Source organism: Danio rerio, chromosome 19, assembly GCF_049306965.1.
Source record: "Danio rerio strain Tuebingen ecotype United States chromosome 19, GRCz12tu, whole genome shotgun sequence".
NCBI classification, from domain to species: domain Eukaryota; kingdom Metazoa; phylum Chordata; class Actinopteri; order Cypriniformes; family Danionidae; genus Danio; species Danio rerio.
The window spans coordinates 29367410-29387268 of NC_133194.1; the positions used below are offsets into that span (position 1 = coordinate 29367410).

Sequence of the window (19859 nt, forward strand, 5' to 3'; positions counted from 1 at the left end):
TCAGGTGTGTTCGTTAAGGAGACATGTATGTGCAGAGCTGGTGGTTCACAAGGAAAGTGGTTGAGAAACACTTAACTATAATAACACCAAGGAATTTTATAGTAAAAGCGTGGTTAAACATATGTGGTTAAACAAATAAGCAAAATTAACTGTTGTTTAACTGCCAATACAGCAAAAAAACAACAAAAACATACTTGGTTATAAAAATAGAAATTATGGCATAAAAATGTTTACTACAATTTTACTACTATAAAAGCATGTTTAATTTTTGTACGGGCACTGACATATTTAAGCAACCAAAGTAAAGTATTTTAGGAAAGAAATAACAAGAAATAACAGCTCAGAGTCATAGAACAGACACAGATAAACACACACATTTCCATATAGGCTACTGGCAGTCATATCTCTCCCTTTTTTAAAGTGTAGGCACACACATTAAAAACAATTACTTCAAATATCTGCCCATAATCATAAACAACAGTCCATTATTTTTACTCCATTGACTCAATATGTGTAGCAAAAATGAAAAGCGTAAAAATAAAATAAAAGCCTGCCCTTTGTATTACAACACCACTTTTATTAATTTTCACTCAGGCATGATGAATATTATCCTTGTATTCACCGGTCTGCAACACATGCATGCAATATTACATCAAGGGTTGTTTATAATTTATTAGTCAATTATACACTCTCCTTGCTAGTAGGTTTAATAGAACTACCTTAATTCATTGTGGCATAGCTTTAACAAGATGTTGGAAATTTATTGCCAACTGCTAAGATACATTATAAAATCCTCCAGTATTTAAGTGCCCTTGAAACTATAAATTCAGTGAACTGGGGCTGCGCCTGGAACTTCCTCCCTTATATGTAACCTTCTTTTTTACTTGCCACTCTTTCAAAACCTTCTGCCATCTGTATAATACAAATAAATGAATTATATTAAACCTAAGGTAATCTAATACAAATATAAATATTTATAGTATACTCATCTCAATGGGACATGCCTGCAACACCTTCCTAGGCATCCGAAACAGATGCCCGAGCCACCTCAGCTGACTTCTCTCGAAGTTGAGGAGCAGCGGCTGTACTCCGAGCTCGTCATCCTATCTATAAGGGTGCGCCCTGCCACTCTGCAAAGGAAAGTCATCATCACCATAGGTGAGAGTAGGAACGTAGATTGACCGGTAAATCAAGAACTTTGCCTTGCGGCTCAGCTCATTCTTTACCACAACAGACCGGTACATTGACCGTATTATGGCTACCGCTGCACCAATTTGCCTGTCAATTTCACGTTCCTCACTTGTGAGCAAAACCCTATACCTGAACTCCTCGACCTGGGGTAAGGACTTTCAACCAACCTGGAGATGGCAAGCCACCTTTTTCCGGTAGAGCACCATTGCCTAGGACTTGGTGGTGCTGATTCTTATTCCAGCCACGTCACACTCGGCAGCACACCGCCCATGCAGTGCATGCTGAAGGTCCATGTTCAATGAAGCCTACAGAACAACATCATCTGCGAATAACAGAGATGAAATCTTGTGATCCCTGAACTACATCCCCTCCAGCCCAAGGCTGCACTCTGAAATTCTGTCCATAAAAATTATGCCCTGCCGGAGTCCAACATGCACGGGAAACAAGTCTGACTTATTGCCGGCAATGCAAACCAAACTCCCACTCTCTTCATACAGGGATGAGACAGCCCTTAACAGAGCGCCTATGATCACATACTCCCAGAGCACCCTCCACAGAATGCCATGAAGGACACAGTCGAATGCCTTCTCCAAGTCCACAAAACACATGTGGACTGGTTGGGCATACTTCCATGAACCCTCGAGCACCCAGCTGAGGGTATAGAGCTGGTCTCGTGTAGTCACTAACATAGCAAAGCATAATAACTAACTTGCACTAGAGCGTGCAAACAAAATGCTAAACTGAGGTATAGTAAATTGTAAAAAAAAAAAAAAAAAAAATGCTTTAAACATAAAATAAGCTATGAAGTGCTAAAAATGCAAGCCTTTTTTTTTTTTACCTAATTAGCGGTTAAAAATATTATCAGATGACTGCTTACCTCCGTATGGACAGCTTTCCCACTGTAACCAGTCTGTCCCATCAGCTCGCCATGTACGTCAGTGGACTTGATATGCAGAGGAGATGACCACGACAACGGGATTTGAGTCCAGTAAAGAACGGTTCCAGGAAGCAGGTTTTTTTAAACAAAAGAAATAATAATAAAAAATAAAAAATAAACAAGTACAGGGTGAGAATGTGGTAAAATCGTAAAAAGTGGTAAAAGTCAGATGAGAGCTTTTCTTTTTCATTTAGGGAAGTGGGTGGGTGGCTCAGTCGATCGGTCAGTTAGTCAGTCAGTCATTCAATCATTCAGTCAGTCAACAGCGGCCTCTGGTGGGTTTATGTGAGAACAGCAGGTGCGAATAGCACTCGCGAAAAAATTAAGAACTAAAAAAGCGCACACAGCGACCTCTCCTGGATTTGAGAAAACAAAAACTGCAAAAAAATGTATATGTATTTCGCAGTCCCCAGAAATATATAGAGGTACATCTTCAGAATGAGCCTGAGTTGTAATTACCTTTATGGGACCAGCAATGTAAAATTAATTCACAGCAAAAAAAATTTGTTTAGACAGTCATTTTAATTAGGCTTCCATTAAATTAGTGACATACAGAGACTAAAGTTACGCTACAGAAAAATGACATGTTTTCTTTCGTTCCTTCACGCCACACTAACTTATAAACATATTTGATACTTTTTATATTAAATGTTTAGCACTTCCAGAAGCCCTACAAATACCTTCACTGTGCATTTATTCTTATCTGCTCACTTGTACTTCTCACTTGACTTTTAACCTGTAAAAAAACAAAATCTGTGCTCTTATGTGAAATAAAGGGACAGTTCACGCAAAAAAAAAAAAAAAAAGTTCTATCAAATCTTACGGTCCTTAAAAACAAAAATATACTGAAAAAAAATTGAGGTTCAAACATCATTGGACTATATAAACACATTGGGTATATAAACACAAACCTTTAATTTCAGCCAGCCACCCTCAGAGCTTCCAGTGAAGTTCTTTCCCCTTCTTTCCATTATAAAATTGCCACCTTTAAGATCTGATTTCTTTAAAAATTTGTGATCTTCACTGCCTGATATAGAACATGAAGCGGGTCTCAAACCTGACAAGAAGTACTGCATTAAATTACATTTCTTTAAAATATGAGTTTATTTTACTCCAATATTGTCAGTGGTGTTTCTGCGCTAATCCTAACAGCAGTGGTTGGTCTTTTATCACTTTTAATGCTTAAACAACTAAATGAATGCTGAAGTCTATTTAAATTAATGTATTGTAATTACATTACAACATTCATTCAATCATTTTCTTTTCGGCTTAGACCCTTTATTAATCCGGGGTCGCCACAGCGGAATAAACTGCCAACTTATCCAGCAAGTTTTTTAAGCAGTGGATGCCCTTCTAGCCGCAACCCATCTTTGGGCAACATCCACACACACTCATACACTACGGACAATTTAGCCGACCCAATTCACCTGTACCGCATGTCTTTGGACTGTAAGGGAAACCGGAGCACCCGGAGGAAACCCACGCGAAGGCAGGGAGAATATGCAAACTCCACACAGAAACGCCAACTGAGCCGAGGTTCGAACCAGAGACCTTCTTGCTGTGAGGCGACAGCATTACCTACTGCACCACTGCCTCGCCCACATTAAAACATCAATGCTGTAAAAGGAACCTTATGAAATTGAAAATAGTCAGATTAAGCTTTCACCGTAAGTTTATCACTGGCTGAAAGTCAATAGCTGTGCATATACCACATTGCAAATAAGTATAAGATCATTCAGTCTTTCCAGGCTTTAGAGTTCAAAAGCTTTGGCAGTGTTCAGCCTGCAAACTGATAATTCTGAATCACTTTGAAACAAACAAATCATTACATGTTGGTTACAAAGACGTACATTTTTACCTAATGTGCACTGATGCATGATAAAGCCTGATTTATACTTCTGCGTCGAGTTACCAACGTACCCCAAGGCACAAACCTTGTGGCACATATGTAGCCGATGCTTATGTGATTATAATGTGGCAGTGGCTCAAACACACATTCAGGGAAGAAAGACACAGGTACCAGTGAAACTTCTACAACTTTAATCACAAAATATACACAAAAAAGTTTCCATCTGTGAGACTAACTGTGCGTTCACACCTAAGGCAGCGAAAGAGTCAAAGTTCACTCTTGCCGCCCTGACAACAATGTGGTCTGCCTTTAAAGTTCTGTCGGCGAGAGCATCAAAATTTGCTACATTGAGCTCATTTAAAGGGGCTGTTGCGGCAAATTACTTACATTTCCACATAAAACATGCTTTCTAGCGTACAAATGTTGCACAATTTTTATCAAATTTATTTAACTATGGAAGATCAAGTTGTTGTGTGTGGTGTGGCTTTGCTCCACTTATCCAATATGTGTCCATATGTCTGAAATATTCTGAAGCAGCAATACTGTCTTGTACTGTCATTATAGTTAGTGAGATTCCTTTTTAAAAAAAAAAAACATCAATGATGCACATCAACTCTCCAGTACTAATCAAAAAACATAGTAAATAATTGGAAAATAGGCAACCACAATAATCAAACCCTTGGAAACAACTGTGATTGGAACCAGGACTGTGTTCCCTGGAATCCTCTGAAGTGGTGGGCTTCTACATTCCATTTGCTTGCCGCCAAACCGTATCATAGCTCATTACCATAAAGCTGACTTCATTTCAACTTTCCTTGATGCCCACACCGGCGAAGATGCACCTTGCCGCTGGCTTCCATTAAAAACTTATGACTTCCGGCGCCTTTGACACTTTCACCGCTTTCGGTGTGAACACATAGTTAAGACTTGTTCAACAACCTCCGCTATCAGCTTTGCTCCGCTCCCTAGGCCCTACCCTCTACCAAGTTGGCCAATCACAAATATTGTACTCTGCTTTGTGACGACACGTAGTTACATTTTTTGGGAGGTGTGTGCCAGGGTCTGTGTTAAGGTACACGACTGTGCAAAAGTTATGCCAGACGTCCCACATAAACTCGACACAGAAGTTTAAACTGGCCTTAAGCCTACACATGTGTATTGAGAAGGTAAATAAAGGTAAATTCAGATTTTATTGTAACAACCCACTCTGACGATCTAAACTCCTCCCCCAGCTCCACTCTCATTGTTTCGCTGCATCTCCAGGTAGTTTTGGGCAGTGCTGCACCACTGCCTCGCCCACATTAAAACATCAATGCTGTAAATGGAACCTTATGAAATTGAAAATAGTCAGATTAAGCTTTCACCGTAAGTTTATCACTGGCTGAAAGTCAATAGCTGTGCATATACCACATTGCAAATAAGTATAAGATCATTCAGTCTTTCCAGGCTTTAGAGTTCAAAAGCTTTGGCAGTGTTCAGCCTGCAAACTGATAATTCTGAATCACTTTGAAACAAACAAATCATTACATGTTGGTTACAAAGACGTACATTTTTACCTAATGTGCACTGATGCATGATAAAGCCTGATTTATACTTCTGCGTCGAGTTACCAACGTACCCCAAGGCACAAACCTTGTGGCACATATGTAGCCGATGCTTATGTGATTATAATGTGGCAGTGGCTCAAACACACATTCAGGGAAGAAAGACACAGGTACCAGTGAAACTTCTACAACTTTAATCACAAAATATACACAAAAAAGTTTCCATCTGTGAGACTAACTGTGCGTTCACACCTAAGGCAGCGAAAGAGTCAAAGTTCACTCTTGCCGCCCTGACAACAATGTGGTCTGCCTTTAAAGTTCTGTCGGCGAGAGCATCAAAATTTGCTACATTGAGCTCATTTAAAGGGGCTGTTGCGGCAAATTACTTACATTTCCACATAAAACATGCTTTCTAGCGTACAAATGTTGCACAATTTTTATCAAATTTAACTATGGAAGATCAAGTTGTTGTGTGTGGTGTGGCTTTGCTCCACTTATCCAATATGTGTCCATATGTCTGAAATATTCTGAAGCAGCAATACTGTCTTGTACTGTCATTATAGTTAGTGAGATTCCTTTTTAAAAAAAAAAAACATCAATGATGCACATCAACTCTCCAGTACTAATCAAAAAACATAGTAAATAATTGGAAAATAGGCAACCACAATAATCAAACCCTTGGAAACAACTGTGATTGGAACCAGGACTGTGTTCCCTGGAATCCTCTGAAGTGGTGGGCTTCTACATTCCATTTGCTTGCCGCCAAACCGTATCATAGCTCATTACCATAAAGCTGACTTCATTTCAACTTTCCTTGATGCCCACACCGGCGAAGATGCACCTTGCCGCTGGCTTCCATTAAAAACTTATGACTTCCGGCGCCTTTGACACTTTCACCGCTTTCGGTGTGAACACATAGTTAAGACTTGTTCAACAACCTCCGCTATCAGCTTTGCTCCGCTCCCTAGGCCCTACCCTCTACCAAGTTGGCCAATCACAAATATTGTACTCTGCTTTGTGACGACACGTAGTTACATTTTTTGGGAGGTGTGTGCCAGGGTCTGTGTTAAGGTACACGACTGTGCAAAAGTTATGCCAGACGTCCCACATAAACTCGACACAGAAGTTTAAACTGGCCTTAAGCCTACACATGTGTATTGAGAAGGTAAATAAAGGTAAATTCAGATTTTATTGTAACAACCCACTCTGACGATCTAAACTCCTCCCCCAGCTCCACTCTCATTGTTTCGCTGCATCTCCAGGTAGTTTTGGGCAGTGGTCCTTCCGTGCTGCTCCTTCAGGTGGCGCCGCAGAGCAGGCTTGTGGGCAAAGCTGACATGGCAGTATGCACAAACGTGTGGGCGCTCCCCGCTGTGCAGGTTCATGTGGTCGCACAGTGTTGACTTCTGAGTGAAGGTCTTGTGGCACAGGGGGCAGGAGTGAAGTTTGGACACCCCGCGGTGGACAATCATGTGGCGGTTGAGGTTACTGGAGTGGCTGAAGTGCTTCCCGCAGCATGGACACACGTACAGCCTATGCGTCGACAGGGAATGCATCGCTAAGTCCTGCGTTGTGGAAAATGCTAGTCCACACTGCTCACACACTACTGGTCCTGTTACGCAGGACGTGGATCCCACCACTGCCACCGACTCGTCAGCAGCTCCACGTTGATTCGAAGGTGCTCCTACTCCCATTCCCTCAGCCCCAGCAGAAGCTTCCACACCAAAGTGTGCTGGACCTCCATCAGGGCCAATCTCTCCTCCTTGTTCTTCTCCAGCTCTGTACTCAACGCGGACAGAGCCATCTGCGAGATGCTGATTGGACAAGTAATCAGCCCCAAAGTCAGCCCCGAAGCTACCCATGATCTCATCCGGGGTTGGAAAGCGCCAAGCCTCCTGATAGTTACCCAAGAGCTTGCGGTCCTTTAATGTGTATCGCTTCCTGTGTTTGAAGCCTCTTCCTCTGCCTCCCCTGTGCTCTCCGTGCCTCCGTCTCCATATACGACCTGCACCGCGGAAGCCACCACCTTTAGCTCGCCCTTCCATGATGGAATCCTCTACCCCCATGTCTAGCTGACAGTGGTCGTCTAACACAACAACTGCATGTCTGTCTTCCTCCTCACCACCAGTAATCTTTTCTGGGTCTTGATGATCATCGTCGATGTGCACCTGAAAGATGTCGCTGTCCTGCAGATCGTCTCCCTCTAAGTGGCCAGATGCATTTGATTCTCTAACCTGGTTTGGTGAAAACAAATTAGGTGAACCTGTTAGAAGCAAACAACCAAAATAAGACCTGATCTACCCTACTTTTTTGAATTTGTTCGATCTGACAAGCATGCAATAGAGAAATGGTTTATATTCAAGTATTCATTAGCAAGGCTCTGCTGTGTGCTCCTCTGAGATCAAGACTCATAACAAACCTACATACACTTTATATAATATATCATATTTATTAGCATGTTTATAGCATTTAAAGATATTTACATGATGTAAGACCAAATCACTGTCATCTTTGTGATGGATGTTGGAAAGTTCAGCATCGCAACCCTGGAGCTCCTTTCCTGAACTGTGAGGATGCAGTGAAGCAGTATCAGAAGGTGATGAAATAGACCCCAATGAATGGGAACTTCCACTGACAATCACCGGCATAGACTGAGGGTCTTCTGACTTCACAGTCTGAAGATATAAATGGGACAAAACAGACAGGAAAAGACAAAGAAAAAGAAGAAATTGAAAGAGTAATAATAATTTTTATAGGGAAACTTCAACCAAGAACCACAAAATATCTTTTGCAGAATAGATGAGGTATTCAAATGGATTTACACTTTTAAGCTCCAACAAATATAATGAGTAGTAATATACAGCACACATCTAAAATAATGAAGGAGTGGCTTCACGACAATTCCGTAACTGTTCTTGAATGGCCTAGCCAGAGCCCTGATTGAGCCACCCAATTTAGCATCTCTTGAGAGCCCTAAAAATGGCTGTCCACCAACATTTACCATCCAACCTGACAGAAATGGAGAAGATCTGCAAGGAGGAATGGCAGAGAATCCCCAAATTCAGGTGTGAAATACTTGTTGCATCTTTCCCAAAAAGACTCATGGCTGTATTCGATCAAAAGGGTGCTTCTACTAAATACTGAGCAAAGGGTCTGAATAATTAGGACCATGCGATATTTCAGTTTTTCTTTTTTAATAAATCTGCAAAAGGGCAACACAGTGGAGCAGTGGGTAGCAAATCGCCTCACAGCAAGAAGGTTACTTGTGAGAGCCTCAGCTGGATCAGTTGGCTTTTCTGTGTGGAGTCTGCATGTTCTTCACATGTTTGTGTGGGTTTGCTCCGGGTGCTCTGGTTTCCCCCACAGTCCAAAGACATGTGCTACAGGTGAATTGGGTAAGCTAAATCGTCTGTAGTGTATGCGTGTGAATGGGAGTGTATAAGTGTTTCACAGTGATGAGTTGCAGCTGGTAGAGCATTCACTGCGGGAAACATATGCTGTATAAGTTAGTGGTTCATTCCGCTGTGGCAACCTCGGATTAATAAAAGGGACTAAGCCGAAATTAATAAATCTGCAAAAGTGTCAACAATTCTGTGTTTTTTTGCCAATATGGAGTGATGTGTGTACATTAATGAGAAAAAATTAACTTAAATTATTTTAGCAAATGGCTGCAATTTAACAAGGAGTAAAAAAAAATGAAGGGGGTCTGAATACTTTCGGTACCCACTATATGCTTTTTACACAGCACTTAACCCTGGGATATCATGATTCAAAACACAGCTTTGTACCCTAATACATTTAAAATGTTTCAGACCCTTGTAATTTGAAAATAGCGTTAGCTCCACATTTTACCCATGCTTACATTGTACTCATGCTTATAGAACAGTAGTTAAAAATAAAGACCCAAAAGAACAAGCAGTGTGAAGCGTAATTACAGATAAGCCAGGATTTAATTTATATAGGGTTTAGGATGAACCTTGGTTGACAATCTCAATAGTAAAATGCCCTCTAGGTCACTGAAACAATAAAAGAAATATTGTAGAGGACAGTGAACAAAAAATATAGCCATTCAGCTGATTAAAGACCAAACATAAAAGAGACTTAAGTCACATCCTTCCTGATTTCGGACCTCTGCTTCCCAGAACTAAATTTATGGGTTTGACAAAAGCTGTTAACGCACTGGAACTGCAAATTTCAACCTCAGGTGCTGTTTATACTAATGCATTTTTGTGTTAAAATGCATAGGCGCAAACCATACTGAACTGAACTAAACTGAACTTCAACACTGAAAATTGAACTGACACTTACTGACCTGACACATTACATGGACATCAGTAATTGAATTATTTGCTTTAATCCAATTAAGACAATGATAAGATTAGGGTGTTTACATGAGTTGCTTTTTGAATGTTTCTACCATGATCGCGTTTTGCATGTTATAACGCATAATTCGATTAACGTTATTGCATCAACGCACTATCCGCATTTCATTCGAAGTTTCATGCAAATTCGGGTGTTTCATTATTTAATTTGTGGACTTTAACTGCAGTTTGGAACTTTCATTTTCATTCACAAACATTTCATGCATGCCCTCAGTGACAAACGAGATATTGGATGCAACTATGACCTGCTGGAAGTTTTGTTTTTAATGGAAGTTCATACCGCATGCTGAATGGAAGAAAAAAAAAACTCAGCATTTCACGATATTGATGTCTGTGGTCTGCACTGACTGGGTAAGAGCAAAGAGTGTCAAACAGCCGTGTGTGTGTGTGTGTGTGTGTGTGTGTGTGTGTGTGTTTGTGTGTACTATCTTGTTGCAAAACGCGGTGAAAAGTCCTACATGACGGTAATAGTTCAATTAAGGTGTTTACATGTCTGCACTGCACTTCAATAATGCGAATAAAATCGGCATACTGCACACATTTTAATTCGATTTCTCTTTAGTTCGATAACGACCTTAATCTGATTAAATTAATCAAAAATCGCTGTTTACATGGTTAACTCTTAATCAGAGTATTGTCTTAATCACATTAAAATTAAATTATTCGTGTCTATGTAAACGTAGTCAATGTTTTAATTCACTATAATCTTCTATGTGAAGCTGCTTCGACACAATCTACATTGTAAAGGCGCTATAGAAATTAAGATTGAATTGAATAGGTTTTGTTATGGTTATGCCAGGCATCCACACTACTCTGGAATCTTCAACTTGCAAAAAAAAAAACGAAGGATGGACTAAAAAGCAGTCTTTTGAAAATGGAGGTATGGATATCCACAATCGCTCTCTGACATCTCTGGACTATTTCAAAGCATTCTCTGATTTGTCAGATTCCTGATGCTGGAAAAATATATGCATACCCAGTGAGCGCAAATGGTCATCTATTGGTGTGTAAAGTTTGGACAGAGATCGTTTTTCTGAAACACAATAAAAACTCCAGGCTCTACAAAGAGAGTTTCAATTTAGTGAAATGAATCAAAAATGGAATAATGTAAACATCACCTTAATGCACTCTTACAAGTGTGTATGCAACGAAAGAGCATTGTTTTTTACCTAGACAACAAGGGATAAAGTCGATTTCCAAGACAGACCCTTTCAACTTAAATGAGCAATCATCCTCTACCCAAACTACTAAAACATTGCATGTGTTAAGAATCTGCATATATGTAAATGTACATCAAATATCTTTAACAAGTCAGTACTTTCAAGAATTTCTGGCTGAACTTTTTAATTAAGAAGAAACAAGGTCTGTAATAGTGACCATTATTTGAGGTTGAGATACTTACAATGGGACTGCGACTCCGGGGCTGCATGTACTGGCTCAGTGCTCCTCTGCATTTCTCCACCACATGCTCCATCTGCAGGTAGCTGGCAGCAGTCAAGTAGTTCACAATCTCTTTGGCGCTGAACTGCAGTATCCCTGTATAACAGGACTGGAGGAGTTCAAATACCACTGTTGAGCTGTGCAACATTGAAACCTGCTGGAAAGAGAAAGACAGAGCCACTGTTTGTTCACAATCAAACCAACAATTTCAATTGTTACTTGAACGAAGGCAGCTTTACTTAGAGAATAAAGAAATAAGGAATACAGGAAACATTTCATGTGTACCAAGGGTGCCAATAGTTTGGACCACGACTGTATGTGTTGATGAATACACATTTAGAAAACAAATATGAAAACAGAGCAAACTTTTATTTCAGCACTAAGATTTCCCGAGAATATTTACTTAACTCAAATAGGTTTTCTGAACTCATACCATTGATTAGAGACAGCGTTGCTATATTTTAGAGACACAATGTTCTGGTAGCATATCAGAGCCCAAAAAAATCGAAGTAACAAGTCAGTTCTCATAGCTAGATGAGGTGTTGAAATTGGTTAATAAATAAAAGTCTATGTGAATATTTACTTTTCAGAAATGAGGAGCGCCCACGAATGGAAAGAATGAATTACATATTTGCCTGCAATGCACAACTGTGATATACAGGACCGATGTCTCTTTCTGCATTAAGTCTGTTGCACAGTGAATTCAATATGGACAACTTGGGTTTAATTTGTATCCTATTTTCAGGATACCAGTTATTGTTAAAACATTTTTTTTCATGAAATTCCAACTTAGTAATTCTAGTGCATGAGAAGTCCCTCACCTGTAGCTCTGAAGAGGGGTTCAGGAGAAACTGGTCCCTGAGAAATGCAGAGCAAGCCGCCAACACAACCTTGTGACCCCTAAACATGCGTCTGCCCCCCGCCATAATGGTGACATCACAGAAGTGCTGCTGCGACCGCAGGGAATTCATGTTATTTAGGGTGGTGTCTCCATGTCCAGGCAAACGGAAACTCACCACTTCCACATCCATGATCTTAGCACTGGAAGCTAAAGGAAATAGGGCATTTATTATATTAACAGTATTAAATAAGAACACACACAAAAATACATGAAAAGATTAATATTTACTTATTAATAAATAAATGAATTGTTTGTTGAATTTTTTGTTTGCTGTAGACTGTATTTTGTTATTAACTGAATGATATAGCCAAACATATCCTAAAAACCCTTAATGTAAAACCCTTTCGACAAAACTGGAAAAGTGTAAACTTTAGTGAAACTTTTAAAAATTATATATATTTTTAAAACTTATAATACAAAATATTTGCTAATATTACTGTAATAAAACAACAAATCAATGTGGAAGTTACATTTTACCTTCATTAACCTCTTACGTATCTTTTTATTTGTGCTACTGGTGGATGTTAATAGTTAGTAAATATGCACGTAATATGTAAAATTACACAACAGAAACATTTTTTTTTCAAAATTAGAATGATCTTATGACACTAATAACAAAGCAGAAGCACAAATGGTCATTGTTATTGCACGTTTATAACATTGTAGCTAAAGTAGCTCAACACTGTAGCATCTTTTATTTCAGCCAGACTAACAACACGCTGTTCTCGCTACTCTAAAACACGACTCCGATGAGCAATGTGAACTTACTTGATTGATTTCGAGAGAAGATATCAAAAATGGTACAGTACACAGACACGTTATGATGTCTGGAGATCAATTCAGCTCCGTCCACATCACTGCTGGAGCGAAAACGTGAAACTAAAACTATCGAGCTGATCTCGTTTAACCGTACAGAAGTCTTTTCTCTTTGTGGGTCTGCTTTCGGTCATACCTACTACATATTTATAATGTGTTCCCAGTGTTTTTAAAACAATTACAGTAAAACACGCAGAATGAAATGAAGTCGGAAAACTTCACAGGAGATTTCCAAACCGAGAGATGATTTTCAAAATAAAAGCCCCGTGTGGACAACATAAACTGACTTGGCGACGTAACGCTTAATGGCGGCTGTTTCAAGATGGTTTGTTTACTTCATGACCCGCATGCGTGTGAGGCAGAGCAATCTGAAACACATCATTTTGAAATTGTTATAAGATTACATTTAGTTAAATGCATTTGTATGTACAAATTAAAATGGCACTGTTTAGTCTGTGAATTAATCATTTTAGAAGCGTAAGTAAGCTTTTAAATTATTAATTACTTGGCGGATATTTGTATAACCACATGGAGGCGCTGTAAATTCATGATAGAAAATGATAGGACAACTACAAAGGCTGAGATTTATTTAATTGTGTAAATAGAAAATATTTGATTTGCAAAAGAATATAGAAGTGCAAATTATTAAAGTACAATACAGAAAGGTCACCAACCAATTTTATTTGTTAATATTTCTGTTAAAAGACATCACATTTTAACATACTTCTGTTATTGGAGGTCAAGATATCTCACTATATGATATTATGTTATAGTTAGTATTAATTACTAAACTAATATTAATTAAATAAATAATGTAAGTGGTTGAAGCTAAGACTGCATAGATCATCTGGATAATACTGTCTTTGAAAGATGCGTTCAATTCATGTCTCCTGAGATTTCTTCAGCTGATTTTTTTTTGTTATATCCCAGTCCTTTCAGTTAATTTACTGACAGGTGATCAAAAATACAGATCGTTGTCTGAAAGCTGCTCTTGGTTGTTTTGTTTTAATGTAATGGTTTTTCCAATTTTGATCTAATTTCCAGAGGAACTGCATTGCAGTGACAAAAATGTATGTTTTGCAAACCTTGATTGGACATATACATCACAGAGAAGTCTATTTGGTGTTTGTGTTTACATCTGGATATTTATTAGACAACATTTATCCTTCTGCAAAATGTCTATTAGACAATTGTTTGGACATTATATAAACATTACATCTTGATAAGTCATTTGGCATGCACCTTTGTCCAAAGCGTGCAAACTTACAAATGACTTACAGACATTTAAAATGTCTTTAAGATGTTTACATTTTATAATGTTTCAGCAGACCACTTAAAGTAGTAATTCTAAGAAATTAAAAACTGTAGATTCCAAACCATCTTCAATACATCTTGCGGATGTAAGTGTGCAACTTGTTAAAACCAAGGACTGCAGAAGATCATCTCTGAACACACGTGAAAACCTTGAAGCAGATGAGCTACAGCAGCAGAAGAACACACCGATGACGCTTGTGTCAGCTAACAATTAACTAAAGCTACAGTTTCTGCTTGACCGGTGCTGTAACATTCATATGGAAGGGTCAGAATTTGGCACAAATAACGAGAAAGTATAAACGTATCCTAACTTTCAGGCTGGTTGTGGTGTGGTTTATGTGATTTTTCTTGACACTCTTTGGACCTTTTAACAGTATTGCTTGTATTATGAAGTAATTACAATTATTATGATTTTACTAAACTCAAATGGCTCCACGGTCAACCTGTTTCAATCCAACAGAGGCAAGGCAAGTTGTACAAGACAAAGGTGCAAGACAAAAAGGTGCAAGACATAGAACCTTTTTAGACATGGTACAACTAGAGATTTGCATCATAGATGTGTTTGCTTGTATTAATAAGAAACAACAAGTTGAACTTTATAGGTATCATTTATTAAACATGATTTCATCAAGAAACCATCAGTTACAGTGGTTGTAAATTATTTTAAAAGGTATCAAGAGACACCTCAATGACTCAAAACCAAATAATACCAAGGTTATGAGCAATGGACTTAAACTATGTGGTTTCCCATCAAAACAGTAGATGCTAGAGACTGATAAGGAGTGATAGACTAAATACAACTGATGTAACGTCTTGCAAACTCTTTCCATATGAATAGTTTTAAATGTCCACAGTCATCAGAAATCCCACTGTACGGTTGAGGCATAAATTCTCTTGATCAGAGATAAGAGAGAAGATCAAACGGGATTTAAAACACTGCCAGGATCAAGTCCAAAAACACAATTAATATTGATAATATGCCATTTAACTCACTTCAAACAGAGTGAACCCTGAAAAAGAAAGCTATAATCTAGAGTAATGAAAAACCATATTCATCAGTCAGTGATGGAAGAATCTGATCAAAAATGTCACTTTGATTGATCAATCAGAAAGTGCTATCTTGCTGCAAACTACACTGTACAGTACATTATTACAATGACACACTTATATTTTATATCTATATCTATATATATATTATTAATCTCTTTCAATGTACAAATTGAACATCATATTTATATAAGTAAATATCAAGCATCCATGATGTAGAGTTGCTTCCACCCAGTGTGTTCTATTCATCTCCGCATCTAAAGAAAATGAATTAAATATGCCCCAACTGAATTCAGTGAAAAAGTCACGGGAAATATCCTGCTGAAATGTTCCATATGACTCTGTTACTGTATATTATAATTTCCGGGTGACAACAAAACACATTTAAAGGCATCAGAATCTACATTCTTTGTTTAGATGAAACCAAACTGATCCGGTTTTTAAGGTATTGATGAGTTTAAAGAAATCCATTCACCTTTGTCAAAATTTAAATGCGTTTCGCTTAGACTAACTGACCGGAATGGGGGGTATACATCATCATGCATGTAAACATGACAACATTTTTAAAAAATACACTCTTGTCAAAAAAAAAAAAAAAAAATTAAGTGTGAGCATTTTCTGAGAAGTATTTTCCATGTAATGAATTGGTAATGTTAAAGACAAGTGCCGCCAACCACCAAGTAAAGAGTAACTTAATGCGAGTCATATCTGTTAGCGTTCATTGGTCCACAAAGAGACATAAAGAAACTACACAGGAAAGTGCTGTTCATATTTTCTGTAAACTCATAAAGAAACAGTGCTTAATTCCTCTCTTTCTCCCCCAGCGCGGCCTGCAGCTGTCTAATTTTATCATTTATGAGAGACACAAAACCATAAATATGCCGACAGGACAAAAGGAAACCACATTAAAACCCAAACTGCCACTGCAAAGAACAACTCGCAAATATAACTGAGGCATAAGGCTGATTTCGGGACAGATTTGAAAGGACAGAAATGGTAATAACGGAGGGATGAGTCACTGGTGCATTGTGTAACATTCCCTTGCCTAGCAATCTAATTACAATAGACCTTCATTGATCTGTCAACCCATAGTCTGGGCGAATGGCCACACGTCTGGTGTCCGATATCATAAAGCTGAAACTCTAGAGCCAAAACAATAACTCTAATTTCACAACGGGTCAATTGAGATCGATCGCCAAAAAGTAGCAGCGCAATAGCCTTTGAAAGGCGATACAATGGCCACAATGCAAATCTTCAGCAATCCATGTGTAATTCTGAACTGATGCAACTAAATTGGCGGGGAAAATTTGGACACCATGTGCCGTGATTCAAAAACATTTGTAGTGCAGATAGTAAATTATAAGGTAATACAGGCTGTTGTATTGCTCTTCTGAAGAAGTACGGAGAGCAGGTCATCATAAACTCTTGTGGGAAAATAAAGAGGAAACAGTGATAAGAAATCTCCATATTTAATCCATCTTCTCTTTTTGGACCAGTTTGGGTGCATCAACAAACTCGCGTCCATTGACCACGATGACGGCAGCGGTGAGAGCACTGGCCATGCCCCAGAACAACACGTACGCCAGAGTCTCCGTCCAAGTATCACCTGATAAACAGTACAGAACAATTATTCAAAGAATAATCAAGTCGTACAATTGTAACACACATCTGTTTCAGGGTCAATGACCTATAAGGGTGTCCTATATATTTTTTTTGCAGATGTAGTTTAAAATATGAGCCATGTTGTCAAAAGCCACTCTTCCACTATCAATCCGAATGATTCTCTATGCTTAACCATTCTATTTTGTGCTTATACAGGCCAGTCAGCATGGATATGGTTTCTTTGTCCAGTGTGGTGCAGATAATAAAGCTCTCTGGCATTCAATACAAATGCGCCAGTCATTGCCTTAGTAATGCAAGTTTAACGTAAACAACCATATGGATGATGATCAGATATTTTTGTTTCGCAGATGTAACCCTGCCAGTCCTACACCACCCAACATGCTCTGAGATGGGATTGAACCGGCCACTTTCCGCATGGGACTCGGTTGCTCTACCAAGGAGACTAAAGACCATGACCTCTAGTGTCTATCACTAGAGCATGTTTAGAGGTCAGAGGAGTGAGGTTTACCTGCACAGCACTTCACTAGCTGGCCTCTGCTACACTCACCCCTCTAAACCTCACTCACATATGGGTCAAGGAAACCAATTTAACCCTGTCGGTCCTACACCACCCAACCCACTCTGAGCTGGGATCGAACCGGCGACTGTACGCATTAGATTTGGTTGCTCTAACAAAGAGACTAAAGACCATGGCCTCTTTTTCTGATATTTACTTTGTTAAATAACAATAAATAAATAAATAGTGCAATTCTAATTAAGGCTAATTTATACTCAGGCGCAGCCTTAGCGCAGTCACATTGCCCACGCCGTCGCTGATGCCGACGCGCACCTCTCAAAAAATTTGACTACATTTAGTATTCACATATATAAGTATTCACATCGCAACAACGCGTAGCGCAAGCTCTGTAATTAGTCAGCTTTGTAGCTGTGACGAGTGTAGGCCGGACCGTGAGATGTGCGAACCCGTTGGAGCGAGTGTTAACAAGTGTTGAGCCCCGTGAAGTAGCTCTAGATGGAAACTGTTGTTTTGTGTTTACCTTATGATTATTGTTGCTGCACGTCTGCCAGCTCCTGCCTCTGAATGAGCAAGTTTTAGCAACTTGTACATAAAGGTAGCATTCAGAAAAAACAAAACAGCCACAAAGAAGCACAACACAGAGGAACTTCAAAACCTACCGCCAGCTAGCGTTATGAAAGTGTTATTGCAGAGCAACGCAAACAGCACGCATAAGTATAAATGCATGACTATGTGCAAGACAGGCGTCGTGGGTCATGCCGATCACTCCACACAGAAGTATAAAATAGCCTTAAGCCTGCTATTGAGAAACATACAGCCAGGCAACAGAGTGGCAACATCAAATATGCACTCTCTACCAGCATGGCTTAGCATGATTGTCTAACCATGCCTAGAATTCTGTGCTGAGTATGGTTTGTAATCATGCTGTGCCATAACAGGATTATGTAGAAATGCAACTGGAATTGTCCTGGATATTACGTTCAGTGTGATAGTGGAAAAGAGGCAAAATTGTACTGCTTGCATTCAGGTTGGTAACAAAAAAAAGTATACATAATTATTTGTGTATATAATATTAATATTAAGGATGTTTATTATGTACACAAAAATTGTAATTGTGTTTTTTAAAGTTTTTTGGGGGACATTTTTGTCATGATTTGACAGGACAGAATGACGACCGAAAGTTGCAAGGAGAGAAAAAGGGATTGGAAAAGGTCCACAAGCATGTATTTGAACTCGGGATGCCTGAAGTGCCTTGAGTAGCAGTAGGCTATCTGCACCGTCTCCTACTTGTTTTAATGCTACACATGCTGACAATTTTTGTCACTCAAAAAATAAAATAAATAAATAAATAAAATAAATATTCATCTCAATATTTAACACTAAATTAAGCACATAATCTTCATCTAAGGTGATCATTTTCATAGAAGTTTGTGCTTTTGTTTTGACATTGCAGAAACCGGTTCTCTTCAAATAACGCCTTTGTGGATGGTTAGGACAAAAACATACAAAAAATATAAAAATATCCATTTTGACATGTGTCACAGCACGTGTAGTTAGAACATGGTGTAATGCAGTTAGAATCACTCTATAATTAAAATTATTTAGCCAAAAAAGGGAAGTTTTCTCTAATATTCTTAACATATGATTTATTTTTGTAATATCACACAAGCAAGACTTCCTGGATTAATTAACAACTATCAAGTCGCTGTGGAGTCTGACCACATGACATTCTTCATCCTCAACTAAGCTTGCCTTAATGAAATGTCATACTGTCTAATATTTTAAGAAACTTTTTGACCTTAACACAGCCATGAGAATCTGCAGCGATCTTCTCAGGGGGTGTAATTATAATTTCCCGTTTCGTGTTATCGCATATTGACTGCACCACATGACTTTGATTATACCAGTGTTTAAATATTAAAAAGCGGCTTTGTTAGATCTAAAAAAACAAACTAAATCCATGCTCATCAGTGAAGATGAGTATTCTAGGCACACAGCACACACAAATTTAATTTCAAATGTACTTTCCGAATACATTTATGCATCCAAACAACAAATGGGTGTCACGTCATTGACCCTGTTGCTTTATTCCACATTATGCTTTAATCTTACCAGCCATTAGGAGACAGATGATGCACATGGAGAAAGCCACCACCATAATAACAGGAAGCTGCAGGACAAATAACAGACACATATGAATAAAAAATATGCAGGGAATGACCAGCGGCAGCTTGTGGCGTTGAATTATAAATGTTAGGACTGTATCAGGCAGCTTGGACTAAACTTCTCTTTTAATGA

At 38.7% G+C, this 19859-nt stretch overlaps 2 protein-coding genes across 4 annotated transcripts in view; both read right to left on the minus strand.

Annotated features, from left to right (window-relative positions):
* Positions 1 to 4151: 4151 nt before the first annotated feature.
* Positions 4152 to 13312, minus strand: zbtb12.2 (zinc finger and BTB domain containing 12, tandem duplicate 2). Of its 2 annotated transcripts, none has more exons than XM_005170045.5 (5): positions 13013 to 13312; positions 12165 to 12391; positions 11306 to 11497; positions 8005 to 8196; positions 4152 to 7755 (listed from the first exon to the last, which is right to left on the minus strand). In XM_005170045.5, exons 2-5 carry the CDS (start codon positions 12372 to 12374, stop codon positions 6736 to 6738), a joined length of 1614 nt encoding a protein of 537 aa, XP_005170102.1. In that variant the 5' UTR covers positions 12375 to 12391; positions 13013 to 13312; the 3' UTR covers positions 4152 to 6735. The 2 variants fall into 2 exon arrangements, with proteins under 2 accessions (XP_005170102.1, NP_001038349.1); NM_001044884.1 differs by having other exon boundaries at positions 6332 to 7755; positions 11306 to 11500; positions 13013 to 13281.
* Positions 13313 to 14963: 1651 nt separating this feature from the next.
* The window catches only part of sacm1la (SAC1 like phosphatidylinositide phosphatase a), a 40814-nt gene continuing 35918 nt past the window's right edge, over positions 14964 to 19859 (minus strand). Inside the window, exons 19-20 of one of the 2 annotated variants that reach the window (NM_001044878.2) lie at positions 19674 to 19731; positions 14964 to 17027 (exon numbers count right to left, since the gene is read on the minus strand). In NM_001044878.2, the coding sequence (NP_001038343.2) occupies positions 16891 to 17027; positions 19674 to 19731 (195 nt within the window). In that variant the 3' untranslated portion in view covers positions 14964 to 16890. The remainder of the gene's footprint in view (positions 17028 to 19673; positions 19732 to 19859) is intronic. The other variant, XR_012394626.1, reaches the window with a different exon arrangement.